This window comes from Drosophila gunungcola (genome assembly GCF_025200985.1).
Source record: "Drosophila gunungcola strain Sukarami chromosome 3L unlocalized genomic scaffold, Dgunungcola_SK_2 000003F, whole genome shotgun sequence".
NCBI lineage: Eukaryota > Metazoa > Arthropoda > Insecta > Diptera > Drosophilidae > Drosophila > Drosophila gunungcola.
The window spans coordinates 4,280,363-4,300,554 of NW_026453179.1; the positions used below are offsets into that span (position 1 = coordinate 4,280,363).

Consider the following 20,192-nt stretch of genomic DNA (forward strand, 5'->3'; position numbering starts at 1 on the left):
GATAGGTTCATATCCTCTAATCCTTTTAAATGAAATCGAATAACGGTTAAAAAAGGTCTGCAAAAGTCTAACAAAATTGAATATACATATATACGCGCCTATACACATTAAAAACATAAACATATATGAAGTACATGGAAATATGTATAATCCCTAACTCTAGCTATATATGTATTCAGCATATTGGCAAACTAGAGATTATTCTTCTGGAGTTTCAATATTTGTTTAACTAAAACTCCATTTCAAAATTCAACTATCAGGATTTGTGTAAATTGAAAGTATATATATGAATAAATATGTATGTATAACATTACCATCAATAAAACTACAGTTTGAATGGGATACAAATTAAGTAAGTAAAATATGGCGGTGCGCTACTTATTTAAAACATGTTTTCAATAGAAAATGAAGGCGTTTGCTTTAATCGAGGATAAGGAAGGTATTTTTGGAGATGATCGAAATGAGCTCGTATATATATATGATTCGCTTGTATGAGTAGCTGGCCCCGAACGGAGTGTCACTCTCTATTACCCAAATGTTTCTCCATAAGAGGACATTAACCCTACTCTTCTGTTTTACACTTAACCCAGCCGATAACTCGCAGCAGCAGCAAAATGAGATGGGAACCACTGAAAGAAGGTCTGCAGCAGCTCATACTGATCCTTAGAAAGTCGCAATCGCCGGACACAGGCACTCAAATGGCGGTACAAATGGTGAGTAACAATGCCTCAACTGCTTTGCAATCCACAATTGCTTTGCTCCACAGACACTGGAGGAATTCAATCGCTATCCAGACTTCAACCACTATCTCATCTACGTGCTGACTAAGCTGAAGACGGAGGACGAGTCTACGCGCTCAATGAGTGGCCTGATTCTCAAGAAAAATGTCCTTGAGCACTACAACCGCCTGCAGCCGGATATAATAGAGTACATCAAACACGAGTGTCTGCAGGCGGTGGGCGACTCCTCTCCTTTGATCCGTGCCACCGTGGGCATCCTGATCACCACCCTCGCCAGCAATGGCGGCCTGCACAACTGGCCGCAGCTGCTACCCTCGCTTTGCGACATGCTCGATTCGCAGAATTACGATGTGTGCGAGGGCGCCTTCAGTGCCCTGCAGAATATCTGTGAGGATTCCGCCGGGATCCTGGACTTCATGGCGCTAAGCATTATGATTCCCAAGTTCCTGCAGCATTTCAAGCATAGCAGCCCCAAGATCCGCTCTCACGCCATTGCCTGCATCAACCCGTTTATTATAATCAGATCACAGGCCCTGATACTGAATATAGACAGCTTCATTCACAACCTTTTCCTTCTGTCCGGTGATGAGGATCCCAAGATGCAGCAGAAGGTGTGTTACGCGTTTGTAAAGCTGCTGGAAGTCCACATGGATCGCCTGGTGCCGCACATGTCGCAGATTCTAGAGGTAAAATTTGTGGAAAAAAACGTTGAGAATATATTCGAAATACTGATACAACAGCAGGATCAACTTTTTTACTATATTATGTTTTGTAATCTTTTTAACACCCTAGCATTTAACCAACTCCACTCATTTTCAGTACATGTTGTTGCGTACCCAGGACTCCGATGAAGCCGTTGCCTTAGCGGCCACCGAGTTCTGGCTGTCTCTGGCGGACCGGGGCATCTGCAAGGATGTACTTGCTCCCATTTTGTGGCAGTTACTCCCAGTTCTTGTGTGTGCGGGTCGCTACTCAGAGGTCGACTCGATTTTCAAGGGCAACGTAGAGGAGGATGACATGGTGCCGGACCGAGAGGAGGACATCCGCCCGCGTTTCCACAAGTCCCGAGCTCACACGATCAAGAGTACTCAAGAGGCAGGCGCTGGAGCAGCAGGCGAGGATGACGATGACGATTTTGACGATGGATTGGACGACGATAGTTCGCTATCGGAATGGAACCTGCGCAAGTGCAGCGCTGCCGCCCTTGATGTGCTCGCCAATGTGTTCCGTGAGGATTGCCTGCCCGTCGTGCTTCCCATCTTGAAAGAAACGCTGTTTCACCAGGAGTGGGTGATCAAGGAGAGCGGCGTTCTGGCCCTGGGCGCCATCGCGGAGGGCTGCATGCAGGGAATGATCCAGCACCTACCAGAGCTGATTCCCTACCTCATTAGCTGCCTGTCCGACAAGAAAGCCCTGGTGCGCTCAATCACCTGCTGGACGCTCTCACGGTACGCCAATTGGGTGGTCAACCAGCCCCACGACCAGTACTTGAAGCCGCTGATGGAGGAGCTGCTGAAACGCATTCTGGACTCCAACAAGCGCGTCCAGGAGGCCGCATGCTCGGCCTTTGCCACTCTGGAGGAAGAAGCCTGCACGGAACTGGTGCCCTACTTGGAGTACATACTAAAGACGCTCGTCTTTGCTTTCTCAAAGTATCAGCACAAGAACCTGCTGATTCTATATGATGCAGTGGGTACTTTGGCCGATTCCGTAGGCCACCACCTAAACAAGCCGCAGTATATTGACATCCTGATGCCGCCGCTAATCGACAAGTGGAATCTGCTTAAGGACGACGACAAGGACCTGTTCCCGCTGCTGGAGTGCTTATCGAGCATCGCTACTGCTTTGCAGTCCGGTTTTCTGCCATACTGCGACCCAGTCTACCGGAGGTGCATCTCGCTGATTGAGCAGACCATCAACCAGGAAATGGTATGAATGGGTATTGTTAAAATATGGTTCTGAAAATGACCTCTTCATCATCCTCTAGTTGTGCAAACAAAACCAAACGTACGATCATCCCGACAAGGAGCGCATGATTGTTGCTCTAGATCTGCTGTCTGGCTTGGCCGAGGGCTTGGATCGCCACATTGAGACGTTGGTGGCCAATAGTAACATCATGCATCTGCTCTACCAATGCATGCAGGACGTTTTGCCGGAGGTATGTTCCTTGGAAGCTTACCCTTTTTAAGGTTGCGTTACAATGCAATTGTGTCATTTAAGGTGCGCCAATCGTCGTTTGCTCTGCTGGGTGATCTAACAAAAGCCTGCTTCCCTCATGTGCATCCCTTCATGGCCGAGTTCTTTCCCATCTTGGGTCAAAATCTAAATCCCGACTTCATTTCTGTGTGCAACAATGCCACCTGGGCCATAGGCGAGATTTGTATGAAATTGGGTGAGTATAAAAGTGTCTGACAAAGTAACATTTTATATGAAGTAAACTGTGCATTGCTTTAAAGGTGAGGAGACCAAACAGTACATTCGCCTTGTACTCAGCGACCTGTTAATTATTATCAACCGCCCGAACACGTCCAAGAAGCTTCTGGAGAATGCAGGTAAGACGTTAAGCTGATTAAGGTCCATCAAAGCCAACTTCTTATATTAACCTATAAAATTTACTTATTCGTGCTTATTTTTGCGGCTTAGGGATAACGATCGGTCGCCTTGGTTATGTGTGCCCTTTCGAATTGGCTCCCTATTTGCCTCAATTTGTGAGACAGTGGTGTGTAAAATATTTTTCCATCTAATTAAAATTGCCTTATTTATTGTTATATACTTTTTTTTTACAAAAAAATTAAGGTGCACAACGCTGCGTCTTATACGAGACAGTGATGAGAAGAGCTCTGCCTTCCGTGGAATGTGTCATGTGATCGAGGTGAATCCTGCTGGCGTGGTGGCAGACTTCATATTCTTCTGCGATGCCATCGCCTCGTGGGTGAATCCACCACAGGATCTGCACCAGATGACTCAAAAGGTAACGCTTACATTACTGTGTACTTATTTTCTTACATAGTTGATAACTTCAGCTTCTTATTGGCTTCAAAAGCCAAGTGGGGGAGGAATACTGGCGACATTTTTTAAATGAATCTTCGCCAACTTTAACCGAGCGCCTGGCCACTTTATACAACATCTAAGGTCAAAAAAGCTATAAAATAGTAAGCCAAGTAGTAACAATCTATCTATATTATTTAGTCGCCTTATTCTTCAGCTTGTGTAGGTCATCATTCTTTGATGATCATTTACGGTAACATTAAAATCCAAGCTCATGTGAAGCAAAAAAAATTATTGAAAATCAAATTCGAACGAAAAACCAAAATGATTTTTAAACCACTAAGAAATTTAAGTTTTTAATTTTTTAAAATATTCACGTATGTATGAACATTTTTAATAAAACTTATGTCAATAACATAATTTTGTTTTTCTTTTTGCTTACGTAAATAAAAGCATTTAACTCTGTTGCGACTGTAAGGCAAATATTAGAAATTTTCAGAAATTTGGCTGTGAGACTGCAAAATAAAAATCCTGGTCAAAGGAGAAGTAACTACAATTCTGCTTGCCATTTTAAAACACATTACAAGTAATCACGGACTTTTAATTCGATAAAATTTTTTTATATTTATTGGTTCGACGAAATTACAAATTTGAAAGAGTTTAAAAAAGAATTAAAGAAATAACATATGTAAATGGTTTCAATAGATTGGCACATCGTTTGGCTTAAATGAATAAGAAATATACGACTGGCATCTTTGCTAAGGATCCATTATTTTTGGGACCCCAGACTTTTCCATGGCCTGTCGATCTTGATCGTTTAGGATTTGTTCGTTCGTTGTCCTTTTAATTGCAGTTTTCGGCAACTTTAGCTTTTTCCTGGCAGTTTTCCGTAGTCTTTGTCGAAATGAATCATGTGTCCTTTAGTCTTTCCGGTTTTCATCACTAGTTAAGCGGGCAGACACCCTGCCATATATCGCCGATGACCTTATTGGGCGTAATATTGATCATCTTTTGGTTGACCTCCACCTTGCTGATGCATCCCTTAAAGGACTTTTTGGTCTTGATGCCCGGTGCCCTTTGGAAATTCAAGTGACCTCCCAAGAACAACGGACGGTTTGTCTTGGTAACGACCGATCCTTCGCCACCCACGCCCGGATTGGAGCTTATAAAGTCCACGGCTATGTTGATCACAAATTTGGACTTAATGGCCTGGACGTTGCGTGTCTTTCCATCGCAAAAGCTCTCGTTGTTGGGCAGCTTATAGTTGGTCGTCACAATGTTCTTTAGATCGGTCTTCACGGTGAAGAACAGGGTGTTGTCCACCAGCTCGAGGATGGCATAGGAGCTCTTGCCGTGCACGGAGAAGAGCAGACCGTTGGGGTCCCTCGGTCGGAAATCAAAGCTGATTTTCATTTCTGTGCCGACATCGAAGTGTTCGAAGAGTTTGACATAAGCCTTCTGGTTGTTAAAGAACAATCCGCGCTCCACCTGTTCCGAGCATGGAACCACTCCGAACTCCTCCGGCGGAGTCTCCAGATCGACGCCATCGAACTTGATGTCCTTGAGGCAGCCGTTGTAGAAGGGTACATCGGTGTCAAAGCCGGTGAGGTTCTTAACGTCTGTCTCCAGGAACTTGTTAACGCCGCCCACGTAGATAGGCATCTCGACCGCTAGCACCGGTGGACTCCTCTCCGCATTCAGATCCACGGATCCCGGCTGCTCCAGCTTGTCGATGAGCAGGCTGACCTTGCGGCCAGAGCGCAACGCCTCCACGGTGTGCCAGGAGCCATCGTTCAACACCGCCTCACTGGTGATCTTTGCCCGCAGCAAGGCTCCCACTCGGATTTCGTACGTCACCTGTCCGTTCAGGAGATATACGGCTATGAAGTCATCGCGCTGCTTGCTTCCGGCGAAGATTAGCAGGCCGTTGGGTCTTTCCGTGCGGAAGGAGATGCTCATGTCATGGTGGCGGCGCAACTTCACTGGCAGTGAGTTGATCTCCAGGCGTTGCTCCCGCAGTCCGTAGAATCGGTAGCCAGCTTCGAAAAAGTCCACATCGAAGTTCGGCTGCTCCGGCAACTTGCAGCGCTCATCGCTGGGAAGATTCAGCTTGGCGGGAGGCCGGGTGGTTAAAGTCTTCTGTGGCAATTTAATTTCCATATCCTTGTCCTCATCAGGGAAAATCGGTGACTGGGTTGTTGTCGTCGTCGTTGTTGTGGTGGTCGATGTGGTTGTTGTGGTGGTCGTTGTAGTTGTTGTGGTGGTGGGCATTGTCGGTGGCTCTGTGGCCTCAAATACTGGCTTGAGTGGGGGAAGGGGTTCGGGGTTTGCCCACGGAGACTCCACCTCATTGGCTCCACTGGGGTAGTAGCTGGGCACAAGACTGGGCTCGTAGGCTTGAATGAAATGGACGAGTTTATTGGGGGGTTCATATGGATCTTAGGCATAGGCAAATCTCACCTAGTACATGCGGGGGACAGCTGTTGATGTTGCCGTTCTTCTTCTCAGCGCTGTTCGCAAAGTTAATGATCTCCTCGTTCACGGTTACATCGCTGATGCAGCCGACAAAGTAGGCCAATGAGGCCAATGCGTTTCTGGGCGTCCGATAGTTATCCGGCAGTCCAGCGAAGAAGATATCGCCACCATCTAGAATCAGCGGTTGCGGAGATCCAAGTCTTTAGGAAAATACAAAGAATAAAGGTTAATACGAGATCAGAGATTTGCTTTCGTTCAACCCACCTCTTGGTCTCCATATCGTCAACGTTGAGACGCAGTTCACCCTGGGTGTGCTGCACCGTAACCACATGATCCTCGCCATCGTTTAGGAGTCGATCGTCAATCACCAACTGGCTGCCCATGCTGTTCAGCTTGAGCAATCCTTCGTCCAGACTTAGTCCGATATTAGAGCTCTGGTCATGACTAGCGGCATAGAAAAGCACGCCATTCGGTTGGCTGGTCTTAAAACGCAGCACCACATGCAGATTATTGTTTGAGACTATGTTGTTCATGCGCAGGAAGCCGTATTCATGCGGAGCATACGATACCACGGTGGAGTACTTTGCCGGACAGCCTTCCTCCACTCCGCCACCAGTTACATACTCCGTTAGGTCCACAACTCCTCCATTGATCACCACATTGTCGATGCAACCATCGAAGTTGGGCTGCAAGCTGATCGAGTTGTTCAGTCGTCTCGGATGGCCACCGAAGTACAATCTCCTGAGTTTGGGCAACTCCAAGTCCGCTTGCGATGGAGCATTCGACTGCGATATCACTACATCGTCCACCTTTAGAAGGCCGTCCCGATTTTCCCGCACCGCCTGGACCTTGTGCCATTGATTGTCATTGTAGCGATCCTGGCTGCCGGCAATAACGCCTCCACCCGCGCCCAAGCTAATGTTGAAGTAGATGGCACCGTCGATCATCTCGATGCTCATGTAGTGCTTGTCTCTTCCGTAGAAGAAGAGCAGTCCGTTGGCCGTGTCCTTGTCCGCCTTGAAGCTGAACTGGATGCTGGAGCGGGTCTTGAAGTTTGAGGTGGCGTTCAGCTGTACGTAGCCATTGCCCTTGAAGCGCAGACCCGTAACCGGCTTCTTCTTCTCGAGCAGCACGTCCCGCTCTCGGGCGCCCTCCTGGTTATCTTCGCCATAAACAAAGTTCCACAGTCCCACGCTCTCGTCGCCGATCTTAAGATCCTCAATGTCGCCACTGAAGGAGTTGGTCGTCAAGTCGGCAGGTGCATTGAAGTCCGAAGCAGCCGGATAGCCGCCCACAAATAGGCGACTGTTCTTATCCACATGGAGGATGTTCTGAGATCCCTCGAGATAACCAGACTTGCTGTGCTCGACCACTTCACCGTTGGGCAGTTGTTCCCTAATCGTGAGCTTGGCATTCGGACCCATACGATCCACCACCGCCTGATACCACTGGCCATCCGCCACGTACTTGTCGCTGGTGATTCGCTCCGGACCATTGCCCAAATCTATGGTGAGAATCGGGTACCCGTTCACGATCTCCACCGCCACAAAGTCATTGTTCTTCTGGGCGGTCTTGTTGTCATTGCCCAGGTACAAAAGGAAACCGGATGGCTCGGTAGTGCGGAAGTAGGTGGAGAGGTTGGTGCGAGTGGCTAACAGCTTGGCCTTCTCCGGCGTCTTCAGTTCCAGGACCGTGCTGGGCTTGAACTTGACACCCACCTTGATGCTGTTGGCCAATTGGCGAGCGGCCTCCACCTGGGCCTTTAGATTCTCTATTTCCTGGCCCAGCTGGAGGGTTTGGGCACCCACCCGCTGTTGCTGATCCTCGATGTCCTCCGCCAGTTCGTTGAGCTTCGAGACGAAGCCCTCGACGTTATCCAGCTGATTGTTGGCCTGCGAGATGTCCTTGTTGGTCAGATCCAGGTCCCTATTGATGCCGTGTGCCTTCTCGAGCTCTTTGGGTGTTTGGGCACTCACTGGCTCGAGTATCTCTAGGACATTCTTCAGAATCTCCAGAGCGTCACTGGCATTGGCATTCGAGTTCTTCCACATGTCCCTTTGGGATTCGGCTGGCAGCTGACCGATCAGAATGTTGATGTCCTTCAGCTGCTGTTCGGTGGCATTGTTCACTGCGGAGATCTTTTCGACTTTGCCAGCTGATCCGTTGAGACGTGGCTCAAGGTCGTCTTGTACTTTCTGGAGAGACTGCCGGGCTCTTTGGAGGAGATCAGCTGATCCAGTGTCTGCCAGGTGAGCTCTTTCCTCAATGCCATCTGTAATTTGGGTGGCACTGCCGGCCGCTGCAATGGCATCCTGACTGAATTTCTGGGCAGCATCGACGGCCTCCACGATTCCAGAGTAGGCAGTGGCTGCTTTGATAGCCGGCTCAGCACTGGCGGTCATGTCAGTATACTGGACAGCCAGATCCTGCGCCTTCACAGCCAACTCGGCTGCCCGCTGCTCTGCCTGATCGGTGAGTGCCTCCGCCTCATTGTGATGCTTCTCCCTCAGAGGCAACTCTTCGTCCACCTTCTTGTTCACCGAGTTCAGGTCACCCAGAGCTTCCCTCAAGCTATCCAACTTCTGGTTGATCTGACTGAGAGTAAGATCCCCATTGATCAGGTAATTGCCCGCGTCGTTGATGTTCTTTTCTGCCTGTTTCTTTTGCTCCGAGACGGTGTCGAATTTGGAGTTGTTAAAGGTCTTCTGATTGGCCACATTCCTGCGCTCCACGTCGGCGGACTTGGCCTGGGATTCCTCGCTCCAGTTGAAGAGATCCTCCAGTTGATCACTGAACTCTCCGATGTCATTCTTCAGGGCATTCAGGGTCTTGTTTTGATCCTTGATAGGCATCACCAAAGTGTTGACTTCCTCATAGAGTTTCCGAGCCTTCTCCAGGACCTGTTTGTTGGGTGTCACTTCAATGCTAGTGGCGTTGATTTCTCCCAAAATGTGTTGAGCTTGCTCTAAGGCAGCATCAATCTTGGTACTGGCTGCTGCCTCGAGATTCTTGGACAGAGCCTCTACTGAGGTGATGGCCTCCGTGGCCTGCTGGGCACTCTTAATCGCATCATCGTAGGCGACTGTGATGTTACCCAAAGTGCTGCTCGATCGCTCGTGTATGTCCACAGCATTCGCCAGAGTCTGGTTGACCTGCTTGGCGTAGGCCTTGGCATCCGCCTCCAGTTCGCTGTTGGCCTTTTTGAAGGGATTAAGATCCACGCTGTTGGGATCCAGCCGCTTAACCTTAGGCTCCAGTTCGTCGGCCAGCTGGTCGTAAAAGTTCAGTTTCTGACTGGTGAAGAAGGCAAGGGTGACACTATTGAAATCGGCAAGGACGTTGTCGATCTGGTAGCGCATCCGATCGGTGACATCCAGGAGGGCATGGTGACAATTGTTGCATTCCTGGCAACCCTCGTCCTTAATCAGCACCCATCGATTCGGACAGGCGTCGCATCTGGAATCGAAAAGATCAAGTTAGGAAAACCAAAATCTGGGTTTCTAGAATTTAAAAATAATGTTACCTATCTCCAATGACGCCAGGCAGGCACTGGCACTTGCCCGTTTCCGGATTGCAGCCGAATCCTCGCGAGTAACCCTGGTTGCAGTTGCACGGAGTGCAACCTTCCTTCTCGTATTTCCAATGGTCCACGGCACAACGATCGCACTGTCGTCCCGTCACGCCGGACTTGCAGGCACAATGACCTGTGTGCTTATCGCACTGCGTCGAATTGGAAGCGGGACCGCAATCGCATGCGCGGCATCCAACTCCTGACTCAAATCCGTAGTGATCCGGCTTGCACCGATCGCAGCGCTCGCCGATAACATTCTCATGACAGGTGCAGACGCCCACATAAGGATCGCACTCCTGGGTGCCCAGATCGTCGCAGTCACAGCTCTGGCAGTTCTTTAGCTTAATAGCATCACCGTAGAAACCCGGAGCACACAGATTACAGGCAGCTCCGAAGGTGTTATTCAAGCAACGCAAGCATTCACCAGTCCTCGTGTCGCAAGATCCCTGATCCTCTGGATTGATGTTCCCAGAGCACTCGCACGGCTTGCACACCTCTCCCATGTTCTCTGGCTGTCCGTAGAATCCATTTGCGCAGGACTCGCAACGGGGTCCTGTGTACCCTGGCTTGCACTCACAATGAATTTCGTTTCCACTCTCGGAGATCTCGCAACTGGTCGCAAAGTTGTTTGAGTCAAAGGGTAGTGGACAGGCGCAGATCATGCAATCTCCGGGTGATCCGTTGGTGGCGTTTCCGTAGTACCCAGACACACACTGCTCGCAGTGCTCACCCTGAGTTCCATGCTGGCAATTCGTGCAAATTCCGGTGGCACAGTCACAGGTCTCCGTGTGACCGTTGCAATCGCAGGGAATGCAGTAACCGCCGTAGGGACCGCTGGGATCTCGGTAGTAGCCCGGAGCACAATCCTCGCAAGAGTGTCCGGAGTAGCCTGGTGGACAGGAGCAACGCTCCACAGCCAGGAATTGGTACTCACCAGTGCCATCTGCATCTTCATCGGCTAGGGTTAGGTACACATCTGCCAAGTGAGCCACCAAGGTCTGTTCCCAGTAGTTGGCCCTAATAAAGATCGACTTAAGATCCCGCAGAACCATCATGAAATCAGCTCGGGAGACAGGTTTTCCGGAAACCGTTTGGAAGTTTGACTCCACTATATGGATGCGGTTGCTGAAAGGCTCATTCCTATTGGGCTGCTCATAGCTCTGGTGCACCAGGACGTTGTTTTCACTGAACAAAATGACATCCGGAGCTACGATGTATTTGCCATCAAAGCCAGAGGTGAAATGTAGCGTGTAAGCCAAGTCTCCGCCGTAAGAAGAGATATGGCTGTTCTGATTGAGAAGGTAGTCCAGTACTCCAAAGTAGGCGGGTCGTTCATCGCTGACCTCCCGCAATGTAAAGTCTGCCTTCAGCGTGGTCTCATTTAGAAGAATCTCCTCCGTAGGCACTGGCCACATTTCAAACTTGATACTTTCGTCACGGAATTCCGGCGTACTGATAGACACCTGCTTCAGCAGACTCACATTGTAGACCCTGAGATAGGCGCTGTCACATCGCGAGGTCTTGCCAAAACAGAAACAAGTGGTGCAACCCTCTGGATTCGAGTCCTGCAGGTTGTATGTCCCTTCCACACACTGATCACAATCAACTCCGACAACGTTCTTTTTGCAGAAGCAGGTGCCATCGACTTTGTCGCATACCTCCAGTTCGGTTCCGGGCTTGTGGCAACTGCACTTTTCGCAGTGCGGGAAGTTAAAGTATCCGTGAGAGCAAACATCGCAGGCCCTTCCTTCGATATTGTCACGGCACTCGCAGGTTCCGTTGAACAGGTCGCACTGTGTATTTCCGTTGGCAATGCCCATATGGTTGCATCCACACTCTTCGCAGCCGATCACCTGGTTGTTTCAGTTAAATATAGTAATGAGTGAAACTACTATTTAGTTTCCGCCTCTCACCTGATGGAATCCGTAAGTGTTCGGGGCGCACTTCTCGCACAAATCCCCGATGACATTCGGGGGACACATGCATTCTCCGGTGGAAGGCTCGCACATAGCGCTACTCGGGCACTCGCATGGCTTGCAGTCGGGGAATCCGTAGTACCTACTCTTACACGCTCCGCAAGTCCGCTCAATCACGTTCGGCTTGCACTGGCATTGACCGCCAAACGGATGGCATTCAAAACTCGTGGATCCGGCGTAGTCGCAATTACATGGCAGTGCTCCACTGTTGTAATCTGCCGTCAGGGAGAAAACTGACTTCTTGCAGAAATCACTGGCATTGTGGGTGATGTGGAAGTGGTCCTGGCCGCAGTTTTGGATAAACTCCATGGTCTGGTCAAAGGTCTCCTCCACCAATAGGTCATCATTATACTGCTTCAATGGCACCACCACCAGGTAGTCCAGCCAAACGCTCTGGGATCGATCAGTCTGAAAGAATTTGGAGCATTTCAACTTGTTTTTATCATTCGCTTGCTATTGAGACTCACAGTAATTGTGAACTTGAACTCGTCGTCAATCTCGAACGAACCCTCTCCGGCGGGTCGAATAACGCCACGGCATCCGGAACTCGAGGGGCAGTGCTGAATGTCGAACTTGCCATCATATTGATTCTTTCCAGCCGTCAATGTGTAGTACACCTGGTATTTGGGATGGTTTGGCTGGTAGTACTTCACGAGGATCACAAAGAGATTGGGTTTGGTAGCATCAACCTTTGATCTAGAATAAGGAAAGGTTCATGTTATCGTAAATGTGTTGTATATAGCATTTAAATGGCATCAAACTTCCAAATCGAAAACCTACTCAATTACGATGGTGGCTTCATTATGACTGTCCAAATGGACCAGCTTAACCCGGTCATCGAAGGCGGCATAAGGTGGCTTGTTGGTGGCAATACGATCCTCATGGTCTGTTTCGAACTCAATCTTCTTAGAGTCGGGAACGGAGTGGAATTTTGGCGTGGCACACTGCTGGTTGTGGATCACACAGACAGGGCTTGGGTTGATGTAGTCAATGGACCATTGCTCCACGGGTACAGCGGTTACCGAGATGATGGGCACACGGGATTCATCATCAATGTCGGCCTGAAAGTAGGGGATAATTGTTATCAAATTTTAAACAATTACAATTGGAGATAGAACTCACATAGATGGTGACTGGCTGCAGATCCTCCTTGCTGATGTAGAAGGCCTTCTCCAAACCATCATCGTTGACCGAAGTGCGACAGATGGTGGAGTACAAGCATGGATACAACAACACGGAAGTCTCAGAACCGGGATTGTTCTTCAGCTTCAAGTTGATATAGTAACTGATGGCGGAATTCCTATCGCTGATGTAATCAATTACGAAAATGTATTGTCCACTGCGTGGAACATCTACTATGTAGTTTAGCTCCTTTTGCGACTGGCTCAGCACGGGAATATCGCCCACATGGCTGACAATCTGGAGGTGTTCCGGATCGCTGTACACTTCGACAGGGTTGGTGGGCTTAGAGTTTTCTCCGATAACAAATGGAGTTTCTGCTGGCTCGAAAACCTCCACTGAGGCGTATTTGTAATGGCGGCACAGCTCCATGTTGCCCAGTTCACAGGGGTTCGAGATATGACGGGTCAGAATTCCAGCTTCATAATAGGCAGCAGGCAGGAGAACAAAGTAATCTAGCATCACATTCTTGTTGGCCTTGGTGGTAAAGACATAACGACCCGGATCCAAAACAATGGCCGAGGGTTTAACGCCCAAGGGACCCGCAACGGTCACAAACTGGGGTTCCAAAGTGGGTTGCAGCAGCACCTTCACGCTGGATAATCGTAAACGGTTAGTATAATCCAAAATAATAGAAGGATCTGAAAAAATACTCACTGCTGATCCACCTCCAGCGGATTGTCCGAAGTAATCGAGATGGTGGCGGTGACATTCTCGTTATTGGGATTCACATAGCGCAGCACAATCCGGTAGAGAGATGACTTGAACATGTTTATTTCGTTGCGTACCTCGTTCTGAATGGCATTGAACACCACGTAGCCCTTGCTGCTGAATCCGGAGAATGCCTCCTCATCGTAATCGTAGCGCACCTGAGTGCCCGAGGGCAGCAAACCATCCTCGTATTCGTACTGGAACTGGTGAAGCGTTGGGAAGAAGTGGGTAGTCAAAGGCTGGGTACATGCCAGACCCGTGATTCTCGGGTGGCATTTGCACTGGCCGCTGATCTTGTCGCAAACACTTTGCCACGAGCCACCAACATCGCAACTGCAGTCCTTGCAGCCAAACAACGAGGCACTGTCCAGATCGAAGGTGCCATCCCGACACTCCTGGCAGCGCCTGCCCTGAGTGTGCGGCTTGCAGGGACACTGTCCGGCCTTGGAGGTACAGGTATCCAAAGCGGAAATGGTACCATCCGTCCAACAATCGCAAATCTCGCAACCCTCCGGATTGCTGATGTTCAGGTTCCAGTACAGGGGCTTGCACTCATTGCAGATCCTGCCCGTGACTCGCTCCTTGCACTTGCACAGCTCTCCCACGGGCACCGATCCGCATCCGGCGAACTTATCGATTACTCCCGCCGGATCGCAGTTGCAGTCCTCGCAGCTGGGGAAGTTGTAGAAGCCCTCCTTGCAGGACTCGCACTGTCGTCCGTCGAAGTTGGCCTGACACAGGCACTGTCCGTCCGAGTTGCAGGACACTCCCTGAGATCCGTGGGAGTCGCAGTGACAGGCTGAACATTGATCAAGGTAAGTAAAACATATATGTTATTAATAAAGACGAGAAGGAGCTCTATAGTCGAGTGACCCGGTTACTCAGCTAACCAATTTCAAAATAAATATGCCCCGATAAAACGCAAGGGTTTAAGGGGGCGTCATCTGCCAAACTGCAGTATTTTCAAAAACCCTAAAAGTTACATTTTTCTATTTAATTGTAATTAACGGGGTGATGTGTTTATAGATATGAACGAGTAAACATGCACTGCCGAACGAATATGTAAGTACCCATTTCCTCTACCAGTAACGGGTATATCTAAATTAAGAAATGCAACTGATTTCTTGGAATATGGCTATATGTCTGCATAAAAAAACTAAACTTTATGTTTAACTTTTACTTACGTAGACAATCCGGATAGCTGTAGTAGCCGGCAGTACAGAGCGTGCATTGTTTTCCGGCAAAGTTGTTCAGGCAGTTGCACTTGCCGGTGTTGTCGCAGGTGATCGCCGAGCTGCCTGTGGTCGAGCAGTTGCAGGGCTTGCAGTCCGGATAGTTGTAATATCCCGGCAAGCATTGATCGCATCTCGGACCCCCGAAGCCCTCGCGGCAGATGCACTGTCCAGACTGCTTGTTGCAAATTTCCGACTCCGTGCCCTGATTGTCGCAGTCGCAGTCTGTAAAGAAGGGGTCGGAATCGGGATCAGAAACTTTGTAGTGTTTAATATATTTAATGTCCTACATGAGCAGGTGGGGTAGTTGAAGTATCCGTGCTTGCAGCGCTCGCAGTTGTCGCCACCGAAGTTCGTGAGACACTTGCACTCGCCAGTGGTCATGTTGCAGTCGTTGGAGATCGAGCCGATCTTGTTGCACTCGCAGGCCTTGCACTCGGGGAATCCGTAGTATCCCTCGGCGCACTGCTTACAGTAGGCACCCGCGAAGTTGATCTTGCAAGGACATTGCTGTCCGCTCTCCGCTTCGCAATGGTATCCGTTCGTTCCGTTCAGGTTGCACTCGCACTCCCGGCAGTTCGGGTATCCGTAGTATCCGTAGGCACAGGAGTCGCAGCTCGGCGGCTGGAAGGCGGCACGGCACTCACAGTTTCCGGTTTCCTCCTCGCAGTGTCCGGTGGAGAAGAAGAAGTCACATTGGCAGGCTGGATGGGTAAGAAAGCAATGAAGCAATGGTAAATATCAATATTTACGTATAACTCCCATATATAAAAGTGGCACTTACGACTGCAAACATCAGTCTCGTTCCAGTGCTTTCCTTTGGGTCGGTAGTATTTCGGCTTGCACTTGTTGCAGTTGATTCCCACGGTGTTGTGCTGACAGTTCTGGCAAACGCCACCTCCATCGTAGTGTCCGTGAATGTCCAGGGAGAGTCCCTTGCGGTTCACTTCCTCATCGTACTTGCACTCGTTGCTGTGCCCATGGCAGTTGCAAGCTGAAGAGAAGGGTAATATTTAAAATGTGAATTGATTATCGAAGATTTTCCGTCCTTCAGGTCCTTCTGAGTTATTTTTACTTGTCCGTACAATAAAGTTGTCCGTTCAATCCCAATACTCACGTTCGCAGTTGAAGGGTCGGGCATTGGTGTTCTGCCGCCATTTCTTCTGCTCGAATCCTGGACAGCACTCATTGCACTGGATGCCGCAAGTGTGGTGTTGGCAGCGGCAGGCCAGGATGCGAACTGGACTCTTCGGGTCCTTGACGTCGCAGGTGTCGGCATGACCATTGCACATGCACCTTCCGCCAATAGATATGTCCTTGATCGAGTAGAAATAACGACGCGTAACCGTGGGATCCTGTCGAGCCACGGACATCAGATGTCCCAAGAGATTCTTTGTGCGCAACAACCGGATCCTGACGTTGGTGGCACGGGTCCATTCTTGCAGTACCGTTGAGTTAAAATAGTTCGTGGAGCTTGGACGCTCGTTCAGCAGCATCACGGGAATCTCTCCGTTCTCTAGCGGCACAATTTTTGAGTATTCCGTGGTGCAAATGACGTCGTCATCGCGGGTGATTGGCTTGTAGGTGTCCTTGCCGAAGTAGGTCTCGCAATCGGCGGGAGTATCCGAGAAGTGCTGCCAAGGGGTCCAGGTGTTGCCATAATCCGTGGACTTCTCCAGCGTCCAGAGACCCGGACGAGGGGAATTTCCCATCCGAATGAACAAATAGGCCACATGGAATTCCTGATAAAAGAAACATAATGTTTACTAGTAATATCACAACCATTTTATTTGATAAACTATTTATTTACTGGAATTTTGAATCTTTTACAATACAATAATACCAATATGCTATGCAAAATTGTCGATGGTTCCGGGGTGTGAAAACCGTGATAATATTACTCAACTAAACCTACAAGATAAAACTAATTATCTGTAATAGTTTTCAAGAAGGCAAAGGGTTTTACGGAGTACTTGTTATGTCTGAAGCATTTGTAAGTAGAATCTAAAATACTCTGTTGCTTCTTGCCTTTCTCCCCAATGTTTAGGAGGCTTTGTCACGGCACAAAATTCATTTCGCACAAGCAAATTCATTGAAATTTATTAGTCGAGTGTACACATCATTTATTTACGAACTACACCATCACACAGGCATGAGAACATGAGATCACTGTGGGGGAATTAACTCCAAATGTTCTGCAGTAGACTCTGCCAATGTTTGTTCGTTTATTTATATTTTCTTGGTTTATGTTTGCTTTTTAATTTGGCTTCAATTGAAAGCAAACCCAGAGACATGGAGATACACATATGTATTAGATACAAATATACAAACATGCGTTCATATCTGTGTATAGAGTCCACACGTTATGTACTCTGTGTGGATGCTCAGATTTGTTTACATTTCTGCGTATAGAAGTTCATATAATTTTTGCACAAACATACATCGTTATATACAGCCATTCCTACGCAGTATTTCAAATGTGTATCGTTTAACTTCTGGATTTGAGTTGAAAACTAAGTACAAACCAGAATCTCATATGCAGATGCATTCTGTGAATTAAGACAAGTGCAACTATAGAATTAAAACCCCCACGGAATGAGAATGAGATCATGCTGAGCTGTTGAAATCTTAGCGCAAGTATTCTCGAAATTAACTTTGGAACCTCGTGGATTATTCCGTTTCCGTTGCAAGTGAGATAAGAATGTAGGCGAAACGACCCCCAACTTTTTATAGAACAATTTCACACACAATGAAGATAAGGCTGTAGTTTCTTGCGACTTGTGCTGATTAGCAGGCTGCTCTCAATTCACATATGTCGCATGCTGGTGCCTTAAACAATACGCCTTTATCGCTAAGGAATATTAAAACTCAGAATGAACAGCTCGAAAGAGTCAATGCTCCGTGTCGGTTTCTAAGCAGCTTGAAAGCCGAGACTTCCCATTCAAGAGTGTGTGTATACATATATGCTCGTACATATCTCTTTATTATATGTAGGAGCTGACATACTGATAACCCAGAACTCCAAAGGGGAAGAGGCCAACAACAAATGTCCGAGCTCAGCAACATTTTTTTTGTTCAGTTTTATTTGCTGTGTCGTCGTCGTCGAAATGAAAACCCATTAAAATTGTTTTCAAATTTTACGATCCCATCGCTCGGACCCGAAAACGAGTTGCATCCACATCCACAGTCTCCCTCCCATACCTTTGGTATCTTTTATGCTCGCTGTTGCTTACCTGTTCGAAATTGATGGTCAAATTGACTTCATTGAATTTCATGCCCCTGGACAACGGAGGACTCTGCCACCAGGCCTCGGTGCCATCGATCGCGTTCTCTGGCGGATGATTCTTCTCCGGCACCTTGGTGTTACAATAGTCGCAGACCTACAAAAAATCAGGGAACACATGTTAGTTAATAGATGGAAAGAACCAAGTTGACCCAAGAGTATTTTTAGATTCCCAATTCGAATGTTCGACACATGTGGCGAAGTCAAAATGCAGTGCACACTTAGAAAAATAGCGTGTTGAAAGTCAAAAAAATCCATTTACATTTTATAATCGGTTTTCAATTGGAAGTATAATTTTTTTATATATGATTAACGTGTTTTTAGAAATGTTCTTCATGGTTAACTTTACAAATTCGATTTATTTGGATGTAATATTTAGTCATTTTATTCTAAAAATAATTAAAAATAAAAATTTAATATTTACTATATTTATAAACAGAATGAGAAAACATTCCATTTATTGAAGGACAAGCTTTTTTTTGTAATCGTTAAAATAAATAAATAACTAACTTTATCTCCTTCGGAAACTCAGCTTTAAAATAACGCAATAAAGGTTATAACAAAGATTATGTTTCATTCATTTATTTTTGCATAATATTTTATTGTTCTTTCAAGTGTACGGTGAAAGACCATCTGATTTTGTGTGTATACTGGAATGATTTTTGGGCGTTGCTGCTGGATGTCGATCATATTTACCTGTCCTTGGATGACCGAAAAGTTCATGTGATCGTGCTCCGTATTAGCTCCTACTAGCTTACAATATAGCTCCGGTCCGTCTGTATCCTGGCCACAAGTGGCCGTGGCATAGATCTTTCGGCCCGTGGCCAGATTGAAATACGGCGGCGTTAGTTCTGCCTGGCAATAGGAGATCGCCAGGATCAGTAGCAGGATACCAATGGAGGCCATTCTGAACTCCATCGTGCCGAGAGTCCAAGCACCCGCGCTGCGATAACGACAGTCCTTCCTCGGACCACTTCCGGTTCTATCTCAGTCTCTCCCGTTTCACTCTTATGTATTTCACTTTCTTATCTGCTGGTCACTTTCTTCACTGATTTGTTCTTGTTCACTGTTTCCTTTCGTATTCCTTGGGGGAGCTCATCCAACCGCACTGGATGGCTCTTCGCGAGCAACTGATGGAACTGCAGCGAGAAGTTTTCCTCGAGACCCCAAAACGTTAATTTCCGTATTCGCCCGATCGGCTTTTCTCGGCTGCCTTCGGTTGTTCTCGTCTTCGGCTGTTTATATAACTGAGAGAGCGATTGGGGTTTGCTCTCGACTTATGTACACCTCTATTTCTCTGGTTATTTGTCGTTGTCTGTTTGCCGGCCGGCTCGAAAACGTAACAGAATTAGATAAAGAAAAAAATTGGTTTGTTGCATATTTCTCACTGCAAATGCATTGAATAATTAAAAAAGTGAATTATGCATATACTCCAAAAAATCACATCCATCCAGTATTAATTATGTAAAAGTAAGAGTTATAATGATTAGAACCAGGGACCAAAAATAATCATTACTATTAAATAAATGATTAAATGATTACGGACAGCTTTTTTAGAGCTTACAAATCTAGAGCACCCATTAAAGATAATCACATCGGCATTAAATGTTGGTTCTCGTCTATAACATTTATTATGGTTGTATGCTTGTATTGCCTACCAACAAATATGGGACATGCTTCTTTGCTAAGGAACTATTGGCTTATACTTTCCAGACTTCTCAATGGCTTGTCAATTTTGTTTGTTTTTTATCTGTTCCATCGTTGTCCGTTGCTTTATTTGTTGGAAACCTTAGAATTTTTTCAGCAGTTTTTCGTAGTTCTGGTTTAATTAAATCATTGGTCCTACAGTCGTACCCGACCTTATCGCTAGTTAAGCGGGCAGAAACCCTGCTATATATCACCAAAGACCATTTCAGGCGTAATATTCAACATCCTCTGGTTGACACTAACATTGCTGATGCATCCCTTGAAGCCTTTTTTTTGTCCACTGATGCCCGGCAGCCTTTGGAAGTTCAAGTGTCCTCCCAAGAACAACGG

At 47.4% G+C, this 20,192-nt stretch overlaps 2 protein-coding genes across 5 annotated transcripts; one reads left to right on the plus strand and one right to left on the minus strand.

Moving 5' to 3' along the window:
* Nucleotides 1-480: 480 nt before the first annotated feature.
* Nucleotides 481-4,066, plus strand: LOC128258486 (transportin-1-like). 4 transcript variants are annotated; one of them, XR_008267966.1, is made up of 10 exons: nucleotides 481-713; nucleotides 767-1,426; nucleotides 1,560-2,669; nucleotides 2,728-2,898; nucleotides 2,961-3,132; nucleotides 3,197-3,292; nucleotides 3,384-3,459; nucleotides 3,537-3,711; nucleotides 3,751-3,892; nucleotides 3,946-4,061. XR_008267966.1 is itself a non-coding variant. In XM_052990119.1 (10 exons), the coding sequence occupies exons 1-9, from the start codon at nucleotides 615-617 to the stop codon at nucleotides 3,869-3,871; spliced, it is 2,667 nt and encodes an 888-aa protein (XP_052846079.1). In that variant the 5' UTR covers nucleotides 481-614; the 3' UTR covers nucleotides 3,872-3,892; nucleotides 3,946-4,061. The 4 variants fall into 4 exon arrangements, 3 of the variants coding, with proteins under 3 accessions (XP_052846079.1, XP_052846080.1, XP_052846078.1); XM_052990119.1 differs by having other exon boundaries at nucleotides 3,764-3,892; XM_052990120.1 differs by having other exon boundaries at nucleotides 3,751-4,066.
* Nucleotides 4,067-4,343: 277 nt separating this feature from the next.
* Nucleotides 4,344-19,312, minus strand: LOC128258482 (laminin subunit alpha). The gene is made up of 15 exons (XM_052990114.1): nucleotides 18,852-19,312; nucleotides 18,106-18,252; nucleotides 15,990-16,614; nucleotides 15,657-15,866; nucleotides 15,163-15,576; nucleotides 14,825-15,097; nucleotides 13,587-14,439; nucleotides 12,873-13,524; nucleotides 12,531-12,811; nucleotides 12,218-12,446; nucleotides 11,688-12,158; nucleotides 9,727-11,627; nucleotides 6,468-9,659; nucleotides 6,189-6,403; nucleotides 4,344-6,124 (listed from the first exon to the last, which is right to left on the minus strand). Exons 1-15 carry the CDS (start codon nucleotides 19,071-19,073, stop codon nucleotides 4,671-4,673), a joined length of 11,139 nt encoding a protein of 3,712 aa, XP_052846074.1. The 5' UTR covers nucleotides 19,074-19,312; the 3' UTR covers nucleotides 4,344-4,670.
* Nucleotides 19,313-20,192: the final 880 nt, after the last annotated feature.

Bases quoted from the DNA above. Each gene is read 5' to 3' on its own strand.
- LOC128258486 (XM_052990118.1), top strand. From the start codon at position 615: ATGAGATGGGAACCACTGAAAGAAGGTCTGCAGCAGCTCATACTGATC. The intron at 3,133-3,196 runs GTGAGTATAAAA...ATTGCTTTAAAG, and splicing joins CGAGATTTGTATGAAATTGG to GTGAGGAGACCAAACAGTAC. The intron at 3,712-3,763 runs GTAACGCTTACA...TGATAACTTCAG, and splicing joins TGCACCAGATGACTCAAAAG to CTTCTTATTGGCTTCAAAAG.
- LOC128258482 (XM_052990114.1), bottom strand. From the start codon at position 19,073: ATGGAGTTCAGAATGGCCTCCATTGGTATCCTGCTACTGATCCTGGCG. The intron at 13,525-13,586 runs GTGAGTATTTTT...ACGATTATCCAG, and splicing joins CCGCTGGAGGTGGATCAGCA to CGTGAAGGTGCTGCTGCAAC. The intron at 12,447-12,530 runs GTAGGTTTTCGA...TCCTTATTCTAG, and splicing joins GAAGCCACCATCGTAATTGA to ATCAAAGGTTGATGCTACCA.